General features: G+C 52.0%; 1 protein-coding gene across 1 annotated transcript in view; it reads left to right on the forward strand.

The window, feature by feature from the left end:
• Positions 1-5,899: 5,899 nt before the first annotated feature.
• FBN3 (fibrillin 3) overlaps positions 5,900-13,217 on the forward strand; it is a 64,795-nt gene continuing 57,477 nt past the window's right edge. Inside the window, exons 1-8 of the mRNA XM_057540464.1 lie at positions 5,900-5,934; positions 6,221-6,286; positions 8,882-9,180; positions 10,882-10,999; positions 11,231-11,313; positions 11,905-12,003; positions 12,361-12,456; positions 12,703-12,798. Of these exons, the coding sequence (XP_057396447.1) occupies positions 5,900-5,934; positions 6,221-6,286; positions 8,882-9,180; positions 10,882-10,999; positions 11,231-11,313; positions 11,905-12,003; positions 12,361-12,456; positions 12,703-12,798 (892 nt within the window). The remainder of the gene's footprint in view (positions 5,935-6,220; positions 6,287-8,881; positions 9,181-10,881; positions 11,000-11,230; positions 11,314-11,904; positions 12,004-12,360; positions 12,457-12,702; positions 12,799-13,217) is intronic.

Below are 13,217 nucleotides of genomic sequence, written 5' to 3' on the forward strand. Positions count from 1 at the left end.
ACTTGAGATTGGCCAATTTGAATAATTTCAGCAAGCTCTGGGCATAGGGACTGGCTCTAGCTGTCTGGCACCTGGTCCTGGGGTGATTATGGTGGGGGAGAACTTGATAAAGGAGGTGGTTGAGGGTGTGGGCTCTGGATTGGTTGGTTTGCATTTGAAAGGCACACTGGCAGGTGAGCCTAGGAATTAGTCCTGGGAGGGGCAGTCCCTGAGTCAGCAAGGCCTCGGGTATCAAAGCATGAAAAATACAGATAACAAAGAGACATGCTTAATACGGAGACAGACACACACAGAGGGAAGGTAATATGGAGATACACGGGAAGAAGACAGCCATCTACAAGTCAAGGGAAGCCTGAGGCTACCAAAAGCTAGAGAGAGACCTGGAACAGATCCTTCTCTCTCGTCCCTCAGAAGGAACCAACTCTATTGATACCTTGATTTCACACTTCTGGCCTCCAGAACTGGGAGACAATAAATTTCCATTGTTCTAAGTCACAAAGTTTATGGTACTTTGTTACGGCGGTCCTAGGAAACTAATATAAAATCTTTCTAGAGGGTAGTTGTGTAATAATCACATAAATATTTCTCTGTTCTTGAATAAAAATAAGGCTGAATACTCTTCCATTGTATGGATCGACCACATTTTGTGTATCCATTCATCCTTTGATAGACACTTGGGTTGTTTCCACCTTTTGGCTAGTGTGAGTCATGCTGCTATGAACATAAGTGTGCAAATATCTTTTCCAGACCCTGATTTCACTTCTTTTGGGTAGATCCCCAGAAGCTGAATTACAGGATCATATGGTAGTTCTTGATTTAACTTTTCATGGAAACACCATGCTGTTTTCCACAGCAGTTGCACCATTTTGCATTCCCACCAGCAATGCACAAGGGTTCCAATTTCTCCTCATCCTCACCAACACTAGTTATTGTCTGTTTTTAATTTAACTTAGTTTATTTTTTATAATAGTCATCCTAGTGGATACGAGGCAGCATCTCACTGGCATCACAGTTAAAAAGCCTCTCAAAAGTACAGAGTGGTTTTCTGTTGTCTTCTGGCTTCTGGTGGTTCTAGATGAGAACGCTCTCCTTGGTTTCCCTCTTGGTTTTCCAATTCATGACATTCCAGGTGTGGCAGGCATGTGTCTCTTCTCGGGGGTGCGTAATGGGGGGAGTCTGAGAATCAGGAGCCCTTTCCTTCAGAGACACAAGCCTGTCTTCAGCTCAGGAAATGTTTGCCCATTGTGGTTATATGGCTCTGTCCCCTCTGTCACTTCCAATTTCTCTTTCTAGAGTGTCAGGAAGAAGCCCTCCCATTTGGGAGCTCCTGCCTTGGACGTCCAAGTGCCTTTTTGTTAAATTTATTTTTTAATTAAAGTATAGTTGATTTAAAATGTTGTGTTAATTTCTGCAATATATCAAAGTGATTCAGTTATACATATATAAACATTCTTTTTTAAAAAATATTCTTTTCCATTATGGTTTATCACAGGAAATTGAATATAGTTCCCTGTGCTATAAGTGGGACCTTGTTGTTTATCCATTCTATATATAATAGTTTGCTTCTGCTAACCCCAAGTTCCCACTCCATCCCTCCCCCCACCACCTTGGAAACCACAGGTCTGTTCTCTATGTCTATGAGTCTGTTTCTGTTTTGTGGATAAGTTCATTTGTGTCATATTTTAGATTCCACATGTAAGTGATATCATATGGTATTTGTCTTTCTCTTTCTGACTTACTTCGCTTAGTATGATAATCTCTAGGTTCATCCAAATAGGATTATTTCATTCTTTTTTGTGGCTGAGTAGTATTCCATATACGTACCACATCTTCTTTATCCATTCATCTGTTGATGGACACTTAGGTTGTTTCCATGTCTTGGCTATTGTGAATAGTGCTGCTATGAACATAGGGGTGCATGTATCTTTTTGAACTACAGTTTTGTCTGGATATACACCCAGGAGTGGGATTGCTGGATCATATGGCAACTCTATTTTTAGCTTTTTGAGGAACCTCCCTACTGTTTTCCATAGTGGCTGCATCAAGTTACATTCTCACCAACAGTGTAGGAGGGCTCCCCTTTCTCCACATCCTCTCTAGCGTTTGTTATTTGTAGACTATTTTTTTTTTTTTGGCTGCGCCATGCAAACATGCTTGCAGGTTCTTAGTTCTTAGTTCCCCGACCAGGGATCAAACTTGGGTCCCCTGCAGTGGAAGCACGGAGTCCTAAAAACTGGACCTCCAGGGAATTCCCTGTAGATTTTTTAATGATGGTCATTCTGACCAGTGTGAGGTGGTACCTCATTGTAGTTTTGATTTCCATTTCTCTAATATTTAGCGATGTTGAACATCCTTTCATGTGCCTGTTGGCCATCTCCAAGTGTTTTTTTGACCAGCGTTTCTTCCATCTCTCCTCCAGGCCAGCACTTTTGTTGCCAGCAATGGCCACCCTTCCTTGCCCTGGGCTGAGTGACCACTCGACCACATGATGGCTAAGTCACATCTGCCACCCCCAGAGGATTCTTAGCGCTCCCCCAGAGCTCCCTGCATGCTCTTGTGGATGTGCTGTTCCCATCCTCCCCATCACTCTGGCTTCAGAGGGATCACGGGGGACAAGTGGTCCCCTGTGCATCTCAGGCTCCTGCTCTCCAGTGGCTGATCCTGTCGAGGGTTGTCATTACCCATGCTTCTCCACTCTGTCCCGTGTTCCTTCGGGAGACAGGCTGGTTGGGTGGGAGGGGACAAGGGTGACCATATATTGATAAGTATTGAAGCTGAATGATGGCGCCGTGGAGGCCCATCACGCTGTCTATATATTCACTCTACTTTTGTATATGCTTGACATTGTCCATAACAAAAAGATTTCTGGAAACCCTGCATGATGTCTAGTGTAGGATGACCCCTGTACCAGGCTATATCCTGAAGCACTGTCTGAAATGACCGAAGGTCTAGCCCCTGTAAGTCCACCAGCAGGCGACTAGGTAAATAAATCGCAGTTCAGCCCACCAAAGAGTCCTCTGCAGACATAAAAAAGAAGGAGCGAGTTATCTCGGAACTGACACAGAAGCAGTACCGAGATGTCTTAATAAGTGAAAAGAGCAAGTACATTCGTAGCAGATTATTCACAAGAGCCAAAAGGTGGAAACAACCCAAATGTGTGTCAGCTGGTGAATGGATACACAAACTATGGTACATCTATACAATGGAATATTATTCAGCCATAAAAAGGAAGGAAATTCCTATACATGCCACAGCGTGGATGAACCTCGAAATCATTATTAATAGTAAAAAAAGCTAGATTGAAAGGTTACATATTGTGTGCTTCCATTGATATGAAAAGTCCAGAATAGGCAGAGCCATAGAGACAGAAAGTAGATTATTGGTTGCCAGGGGCTGGAGGGAGGGGATAATGGGTACTTGATTTCATTTTAGGGTGATGAAAATATCTTGGAACTAGATAGAGGTGATGGTCGCACAACACTAATTGTGGACTTTGGTTAATTTGATGTTATGTAAATTTGTATCTTAATTTAAAAAACAATAGGAAAGATACATGCACCCCAATATTCATTGCAACACTATTTAAAATAGCCAAGACATAGAAGCAACCTAAATGTCCATCAACAGATGAATGGATAAAGAAGATGTGGTACGTATATACAATGGAATACTACTCAGCCATGAAAAAGAGTGAAATAATGCCATTTGCAGCAACATGGATGGACCTAGAGATTATCATACTAAGTGAAGTAAGCCAAAGACAAATATCATGATATCGCTTATATGTGGAATCTAAAAAATGATACAAATGAACTTACAAAACAGAAATAGACTCACAGACATAGAAAACAGATTTATGATTACCAAAAGGGAAGGGGGGGGAGGGATAAATTAGGAATGTGGGATTAAAATATACACACTACTATATATAAAATAGATAACCAACAAGGACCTACTGTATACCACAGGGAACTATACTTAATATCTTGTAATAACCTATAATGGAAGAGAATGTAAAAAAAAAGAATATGTATATGTGTGTATATATATATATATATATATATATATATATATATATATGTATATGAATCACTTTGCTGTACACCTGAAATTGTAAATCAACGATATTTCAACAAAAAATTTTTTAAAAAGAATATATATATGTATAACTGAACCACTGTGCTATACACCTGAAACTAACACTATCATGTAAATCAACTATACTTCAATTAAAAAAAATAAATTCAAGGTAAGTTAAAAAAATAAAAAATAAATTTTATCCCGGTCCCTAAAATAAATAAATAAATAGATAGGGACTTCCTTGGCGGTCCAGTGGTTGAGACTTCACCTTCCAGTACAGGGGGTGCGGGTTCGATTCCTGGTCGGGGAGCTAAGATCCCACATGCCTCATGGACAAAACACCAAAAAACATAAAACTGAAGCAATACTGTAACAACTTCAATAAAGACTTTTAAAATGGTCCACATCAAAAAAAATTTTTAAAAATTAAAATATATATACATACATATATAATTTTAAAAACAATAAAAATGATAATCATTAAGAGGCACTTATTTGGTTGACAAGTAAAATAAATGTTTACACAAAGAAAAAAAGGAAGGATGGAACAATGCATATGGGGGTTAACATTTGTGTTCATTGTTAAAGAGAAAAGAATATATATGTTTCTGTATCAAAGAGACACAGGATTCTGCTGTCTCCCTCTGCCCAGGAGATTGAGATTTGGGGCTTTGTGACCTGGATTCAGTTCTGCCTGTGATCTTTACTGGCTCTGGGGACAGGGTGAGTGCCTTGGGGCTCTGTGCCTCCGTTTTCCCATCCGTGTAATGGGGATAGCAGAGTCTGCCTTGGGGGTCTATTGTGAGAATGGTTGGGGGGGAGCTATCATTCCTGGAGAACCAGATGGGGAAGCCCTCGGCGTCCAGCTGCTGTCTCTGCCCCTCCCAGCCTGCTCCTGACCTTCCCGGGAACTCCAGGACCGGCCACCTCCCCAGCCTCATTCCCAGGCATCCGGCCAAAATCCCCGGCCAATGTGCTCCATCCTCCCTGAGCCCAGCTGCTTCCCGTGCTCAGACAAAGAGAACTCTGTCCCCAGACCACCAGGCCTGGGCAGGATCAGTGCACCCCACACAGCACACACTGCACTCCCATCCCCCCCACCGTGTCTCTGTCCCCAGCCCTGGCCCTGTGCCCCTGGACACGCTCTGCCAGCCCTGGCTCTGTCCTTCCCTCAGGCCCACGTTAATGGGGCATTTCGGAATCTTCTGCTCCTGGACGCACACAGTTGAGTTCTGTCTGCAAGAGGCAACTCCAGGACAGCACAGAAAGTTGGGGTGGGGGGATGTGGGGAGAAACAATAGAGCTGGAATGACTTAGACGTCCCATACTGACCCTACAGGATGACAACAGTGTGGAGGTCCTCAGGGTAGCATGAATGGTGTGGCACTGTGACAGGGACAAGTGACGATGAACAAGAACAGGGGGTGATGGAGACAGTGTGACAGCAACAGGTGACAAGGAGGAGACAGCAGGACAGCAACAGGTGACATGGTAATAAGAAAATACCCTAGGGATTGGTGTAATGTTGGTAGGGCAGCCATATGACGGTGACAAGGGACAGTAAGGAGAGCGCTGCAGTGAGAGATGACAATATTAAGACACTGCCGTGGTAATGGGTGACAGTAGGGAGATGGTGGGGCAGGAAGAGTGTCTGATGACAAGACGGGGACAACACAACATATAGGACCTTTGCCATCTCCTTGGCCATCAGGTGACTCAGATGATCTTTCCCCGGATCTGGAAAGTGCCCCCTTCACGAGGCGGATCCCATGACAAAACAAGACACCAGACCCCATTCTCCCAGTTCCCTTGAAGCAAGATGGGGACATACACCCCCCACAGTCCTCCAGCCAGGTAACTCTGCCCCAAACTTTGATGGACGCTGGCATCAGAAGCGGGGCCCCCTGGACTCCGTTTTGCTGAGGGTGGCACTGGTTTCCAGTGTCCAGGATCATTAAGCACCATTTGAGCCCGGGGAGCAGAGAGGGGACGGATGGTGCCTTGGTGGGACCCGATCTGTGGGCGATTTGGTGGTGACTCTGCTGGCTGCAGAACCCCCAAGCTTGGGTCTCCAGCCTCCCAGGGATTCTGCACCTGACCAAGGGTTCTTTCTGCCGTGACCGATTTCTGCTGCTTGCAGTTTAAGAATCCTGACACCCTGGGTGACGGTACGACTGTTAATGGGTGACAATGTCACAGCAATAAGGTAAGGGTATAACAGTGACAGGAGACAACATGAATGTCCCAGGCAGTGGAGCAAACCAGAAAACAGCAAGGTGTCCCATGGATGGGTGACAGTGAGAGGGCGATAGCAGTGGGTGACACTGACAGGTGACCCTGTAATAGGAATTTGGTGGTCATGCAATATTGACAGGGAGACTGTGTGAATGCTCTACCCTTATGACAGTGTTGGGGTGCACGAGGATCCTGGAGGGGGAGTGAGAGCCTAAATGTCTCTTCATGACAGTGTGATGTAACAGAGTCATATCGGTAATGGACACCAGTGTAGCAGACTCAGGCAGTGGAAGGCAAGGTGGTGTGACAGTAGAGAGGAGGGTGCAGTGGCAAAAAACACTCACTCCCTGCTGTCATTAAGAACTTCCACGTGTCACTGAGACTTCCAACAGCTCCACACCACCTCTGTCTCGCCACATTTGATGGATTCCTTCTACCCTGGCTTCCGGAGAGCGGGTAGGGAGAATTCTAGAAGGAATCACTGCCTGATCTACCAGCCTACCTCTGGGTTTAGCCATCGAAGTATTGGTCATGCCGTGTCCCTGGCGTGGGACTGTACCTCCCCACATTCCACACGTATGCTGGGCTGCTTCTGGGGCAGCCGGAACCTATCCCAGTGCCCGTGTAAGGCACACTTGGCGGCTGAAGAGCAGACCAGGGTGGACCTTGGCAAAGGAGCCTAAGAAGCGGTGACACAGGCGTCCCCGAAAGCTGGCTCATCCATGACAGCCCCCGGGCCTTCCCACGCTGGAATTCCACACCTCTGTCAACTTGATCCTGGGGTTCCTTTCCTAGCTCACTCTCCCCACACCTCACCTCCCCTCCTGACCGTCCTCACTGGCCCCGGAAACCCCTCTCCCTCAGCCAGGATGCCCTGAATCTTGTCCCCAAAGTTTCGCTCTGCCTCATGCCCCCCTAGCCCAGCCCAGGAGCCCTCACTGCTCCCCAGACCCAGTTCTAGACCCCACAGAGCAGCCTTCAGAGTGACTCCTCTTCCTGGAAGCCCACCATGGCTCCCCTCAGAGGTGGGGGGACACTACTGAGGGCTCCTGGCCTCTGCTTACCCCTCCTTCCCTTTTCTCCCCTCCCCAAAAGCTCCAGTTTTGCTCAATTTGCGCATGTTCCATACTCTCCTGTCTCTAGGCATTAGCCTGTCTTTCCCCCAACTTTTCGTATTTGCTCTTTTCCACTGAGCCTTCAAGGCTCCCATTCCCAGGCAGAATGCTCCTTTCTGGGCTTCCCTGATGGCGTAGTGGTTAAGAATCGGCCTGCCAAGGCAGGGGAAACGGGTTTGAGCCCTGGTCCGGGAAGATCCCACACGCTGCAGAGCAACTAAGCCCGTGCGCCACAGCTACTGAGCCTGCGCTCTAGAGCCCGCGAGCCACAACTACTGAGCCCGCGTGCCACAGCTACTGAAGCCTGCGTGCCTAGAGCCCATGCTCCACAACAAGAGAAGCCACCACAATGAGAAGCCCATGCACCGCAACAAAGAGTAGCCTCCGCTTGCCGCAGCTAGAGAAAGCCCGCCCGCAGCAACGAAGACCCAACGCCGCCAAAAATAAATAAGTAAAAAAAAAAAAAAAAAAATAGAACGTTCCTTTCTTTCCCCCCTCCTGGGGTCCTTCTCTCTGGCCCAGGAGTGTCATAGAGTCCAGGTCTGTCTCTTGGGACCCATATTGGGAGATTATAAAAGTTATCTCTCTCGTAGAGTTTTTTTTGGTGATTAAATGAGATAATGTGTATGAAACTCTTCACACCAAGTCTGGAACATAAGCACCTGCTAAATATCACCTCAAATTGTTATTTGCTATTTATTTATTACATTCCAGAAGTACTTTGATGGAGGCATGATCAGCACAATCAGCTTTGGGAATTCAATAGGGTAAACTAACAATTTCAGTGTGGGGAATGGATTTTTGAACTGGGCTTTGCCAGATGCATAGGAGTTTGCTGAGTGGAATAACAGCCTCAGGTTCAAAAAACAGCTTCTGACTAATCTGCAGATTCAGGCTCACTGGTCTGGTGGTGTCTGTTCTCAGAGGTGGGAAAGTAGTGGGGAAAGCTAGAAAGTTTTGTTTGGATATAAGCTCCAGCTAGGGAGCAGAAATTCTGAAATTCAGCCCCTGTGACAGGTGGAGAAACTGAGGCTCAGAAAGTCTAGAACTTCTGGATTCTTAAACTCTTCATTTTGAGAATCCGATGAAAAATGTGGACCTCCTCTCTAGAAAATGCATCTTTGGCCAACGTTTTGCCTACATTTTTAGGGGCTTCCGGATCTCAGTCTAGTTAAGAATCCAGGCCCCAGGCGCCAGGTAAGTTTCCCAAGTCACACTTGGAATTCTCCTTGCCCGAGCGAGGCGGCGGCGGCTCGGGAGGACATAGAGTGGGCCTCCAGGTGAGTCCCGGGACCATTCAAGCCTGGTTGTCTTCCAGGCCACCCCAAATCGCAGCCCCATCTCAGGGCACCGCCACTCAATTTCTATCCGAAAACGTGGTCCCCCCAGCCACCCCACGCCGCGTCTCAGCCCACGCCTACGGCTCTATACCCCCCATCCCATTTCTTCAGCCCCTCGGAGTTTCTCCCGGAGCCCCAGGCCCTCCCCCAGCTCCAGCCCCTCCCTCCGCCCGGCATCGGAGCCCCCGGCCCCCGCCCCGGGAGCTTCAGAGGTGCAAACGCGCCCTCCCCCAACTCCTCCCGCCCCCGACTCCCCCCGTGTGGCAGCTCTGGGCTGGGAACTCGGCGGGGTCGGCCTCTCGGTTTCGCGTTCCCGCCCCGGGCCCCCGGCGCCGCGCCGAACCGGCCCTCCAACGCCGAGCCGCGCGCGTCCGCTCGCCGCGCCTGCCTCCACACGCGCCGGCTGGCAGGTAGGGGAAGCGCGGGACCATCGGCGGGCGGAGGAACCGGAGAGCAGCGGGTGGGGGTGAGGCAGGGGCGGGAGGAGGGGGCCGGGGCGACGGAGGGGGAGGGGATTCCTTTGTTTGCAGCCGGCAGCCCCGGACCCAGCCCCTTCCCCTCCCCGCGCTCCGCTCGGCGCCGGCATGGGGCGCGGGGACCTGGCGCGGGCGGGAGGGGCTCGGCCCGGGTGCGGGTGCGGGCGCGGGCGGCGGGCACAGCCGGGCTCTGACCCGCAGGTGAGGGCGGAGCCGAGTGTGGTCGCGGCTCCCGGGCCTGCGTACCCGGCCCTGCCCCGTGGAGAACGCGGCTGGCGGACTCTGAGGACGCGTGCCCCCTCCTCGTCGGCGGTGCCCGGGATTCCTCGCTTCCCGCCCCCCCCTCCCCCGGTTACCCCGTGCAGTGCGCGCCGTTCCCCCGCTCATTCATTCCACAAACTCCCGGGCGCGGTTCTCAGAGGCAAAGTGGGGGGTGAGGGAGGAGTTGGATCAAGCCAGGCCGGAGATGGAGGCCCCGTGGGCCCTGAGTCTGCCTAGAGAAGGCGTCCTCGGAGTGCAAACCAGCCGGGACAGCCTGGGAGCAAGAAAGGGGTGCCCCTCACCAGCCGGGCGATTCTTTCTCTCTTCCCCGTCAAAGGTGACAAAGGTCTTTTCTTTCTCCAAGGACCTTGGGACCACCAGGTCAGACTCTCATGTTACCCCAAGGCCCAGAGAGGGGCAGCGACTGGCCCAAGGGCACACAGCAGACTCCCCGTCTGTTCTGCACCCAGGCCCAATTCTTCTCCCTGGTGCGGAAAGTGGGACTTGAAAGGGGCCCCCCATGAAGGCCACTTGGTCTGCCTTTTGTTCCCTGAGGGTTCATCTTCCATCCTCCTAACCTTTGCCTGGTTATCTCCTCTGCCAGGATTGGACGTGTCCCCATCGCCTCCCTCCCATCCTTCTAGGTCCTGGAGAGAGCCAGCCACCTCCTCTCCTGGAGGGTAAGGTACCCTTGATCTTCTTTCCCTCCCTCCCCTCTGCCTGGGCTTCAGCTCCCACTCAGCCCCTCACTAAATGTGTGATGGCCTTTGTTTGCTCCTCTGTGAAGTGGGCACAAAAGCTGTCCCTTCCCTGCTGGGCAGAGGGGTGTTCTGTCCTTTGGGAAGTTCCAGCCTGTGCCCCCTGCTCCTGGAATCCTTTCCTCTCATCTGGATGCCTGCCCCAGCCTCTTCAACTGCGTGCTTCCTCTGGGGCTCCTGCAAGTCCTTCCACACTCCATCAAACACCCATTTCTGCCCTTGTTCCTCCCACTTAGAGCCCTTCAAGGGCTCTCCATTGCCCTTGACGTACAAGTAGAAGCTCCATTACACAGGTATGCACTCCTGAAACACCTTGGCTGCCTGCCACCCCCTCCCCTCCACTCAACGGTCCACGATCTTCTTGCCTCTGCTCTCAGTGTGCTGTGTCTGCCCCGACACCCTTCTCTTGGATGACTCCATCTCTGAGACATCACACCTCCTCCGAGAAGCCTCCCCTGACTGTTCACCTGCTTGCGGGTCGGGCTTGGATGCCTCCCTGGGCTCCCACAAGCCCCCAGTTTCTCCATCCCGGCAGCCGTCCCACTGCTTCTGGTTCTCCTGGGTGCCCCGTGGCCAAGGGCTTCTTGCTGAAGTTGACTCTGCTTCCTCTCCGCAGCCTCCAAGGGACACGTCATGGTTCTGGAGGGTCTGTGCTTGACAAGGAGAAGGGCCGGCACCCACACCATGGCCCGGGACCCCTTGGCTCGGCTCCTGCTGGCCTGGACAGCCCTGTCGTGCGTGGCGGGTGTCCAAGGCCGTTGGGATGGGGCCGTGGAGCCTGCAGGTCTCGGACGTGTGCGCAGGCGTGGCAGCCCAGGCTTCTTGCAGGGGTGTGTGGTACCCGGGATGCTGAGAAGCCCCTGGGGTGTGGGCTGGGCTGGGCTGTCCTGCTAGGTGGGGGGGTATGAGGCCCAGGGGATGTCCAGATGGGCAGGGGCTCACCAGCCATGCCTGCTCTCCTGAAGGCCGAATGTGTGTGGCTCCCGATTTCATGCCTACTGCTGCCCCGGCTGGAGGACGCTGCCCGGTGGGAACCAATGTGTCGTGCGTGAGTGTCGCTCCCTTCCGGAGGTGGGGGGCGCAGGCAGGGGACACTGGGGCAGTTCTCTTACTTACTGCCAGCAAGTCCAGCCTTGTTTAAAAGTGGACTTGGCCTGGGACGTCTGGCTAAGCCACAGGAATGGCCCTTGCTTCTGTCTGCAGGCTCCCAGGGCACCCGCCCGTGTTTCTTTGTCGTACAACTTCCCTTTGTCTGTCTGCTTGTTGGTCCGTCTGTCTGTCTCAGTCTCTGTCTCTTTCTGTCTTGGTCTCTCTCTGAGTCTCTGTCTCTCTGTGTCTGTCTTTTTCTCTGTGTGTGTGTGTCTCTCTCTCAAGTCTCTCTGTTTCCCCACTCCCACCCCATTCTAATGTGTCTAGAATCCGACTCTGCTCCCAGGAGACGCCCCCTCGCCTCCTCCCCAACAGTACAGCCAGCGCCCCAGCACCTCCAGCTTCTGTCCTTACTCCTCAGCGTTTCTGGCCCAAAGAGCACCTCTGTCTCCCAATGGATCCAGCAGAGCCTCGGCCCCCGGGGCACCCATGGGGTGGGGATGGCGGAGGATTCGGGTCCTGGCCTTGACCGTAGCCTGCTACCCTCCAGCGGTCTGTAGGCACGCCTGCGGCGAGGGCTTCTGCTCCCGACCCAACCTGTGTGCCTGTGCTGATGGGAAGCTGGCCCCCAGCTGCGGGGTGAGCCGAGGTGAGCAGGAAGTGACCCCCCCCCCAGGACTTCCCTGGCGGTCCAGTGGGTAAGACTCTGTGCTCCCAACGCAGGGGACCTGGGTTCGATCCCTGGTCGGGGAAGATCCCGCATGCCATGTGGCGAGGTCAAAAAAAAAAAAGTAAAAAATGAAAAAAAAAATTATAAGCTTAAAAAAAAGAAAGAAAGAAAGTGATCCCCCCAGGGGTGGGAAGAGAAGGTGAGAGGCTTCCCGAAGCTTCTGGGAGCCCAGGCTGGTTTTGCTGAAGGACCAGAGCCAGGCTGGGCGCACCTGGTCCCGGCGCCTTGTACATGCATCTCGGGGCCTTCCTGTGTGTCCCTCTTCCCCGCCCGCAGGGTCGGGGTGCAGTGTGAGCTGCATGAATGGGGGCAGCTGTCGAGGGGAGTCCTGCCTGTGCCAGAGGGGCTACACAGGCACCGTGTGTGGGCAACGTGAGTACCCACCATGCACACCTGGGCTTGGGACCCCAGAGGTCAGGTCTCTGCTGCCACCTGCCCACCGCCCACGGGTCACTCCTCTGGGACCAGGATTGGAGGGGACACACTCATTGTCACAGTCTTATCTCTTGGTCTGGGCCGGATTGTGGGGATTTCTGGGTGAAGGAGGGCTTGCTCGGGCCCCAGCTCCCTCTGCTGCGGGGGGACCTCAGGCCACACACATCCCCACTTCCTCCACAGCCGTCTGTGACCACGGCTGCCACAACGGGGGCCGCTGCATCGGGCCGAACCGCTGCGCCTGTGTGTACGGCTTCATGGGGCCTCAGTGTGAGAAAGGTACCAAGCTGAACGCGGGGCAGGGGTTTGGGAGGAGGAGGGCTTCCTGGCAGCCCCTGAGACGTGGCCAAGCCCTGGGAGGGTCCAGCTGACCTCCTTCCTGCTGTCCCTGCTGCTGTGAAGGGCAGAGAAACTGTGCTCCAGGGAAGGGAGTCATGGAGGGCTTCCTGTAGGAGGGATAAGTCGGAGTTCATGAGATGGACACGCCCCCTCATGTTGCATCCTTACTGTTGAAATGATCCCACGGGCTGAGGTGGGTGGAGGTCACCTGTTGGGAGGCTGTTACCAAGACAAACACGGTGGAAACAACAATGTTTTGTGAGAAGTTGGATGTTGGGGGGTGGGGTGGTCAAGGGGAGGGATGGAAGCAGGGACAAATCCCAGGTCTGCTCTGAAAACTGGAGGGAAGGTGGTGCAGC

This window comes from Balaenoptera acutorostrata, chromosome 2, assembly GCF_949987535.1.
Source record: "Balaenoptera acutorostrata chromosome 2, mBalAcu1.1, whole genome shotgun sequence".
In the NCBI taxonomy this organism is placed as follows: domain Eukaryota; kingdom Metazoa; phylum Chordata; class Mammalia; order Artiodactyla; family Balaenopteridae; genus Balaenoptera; species Balaenoptera acutorostrata.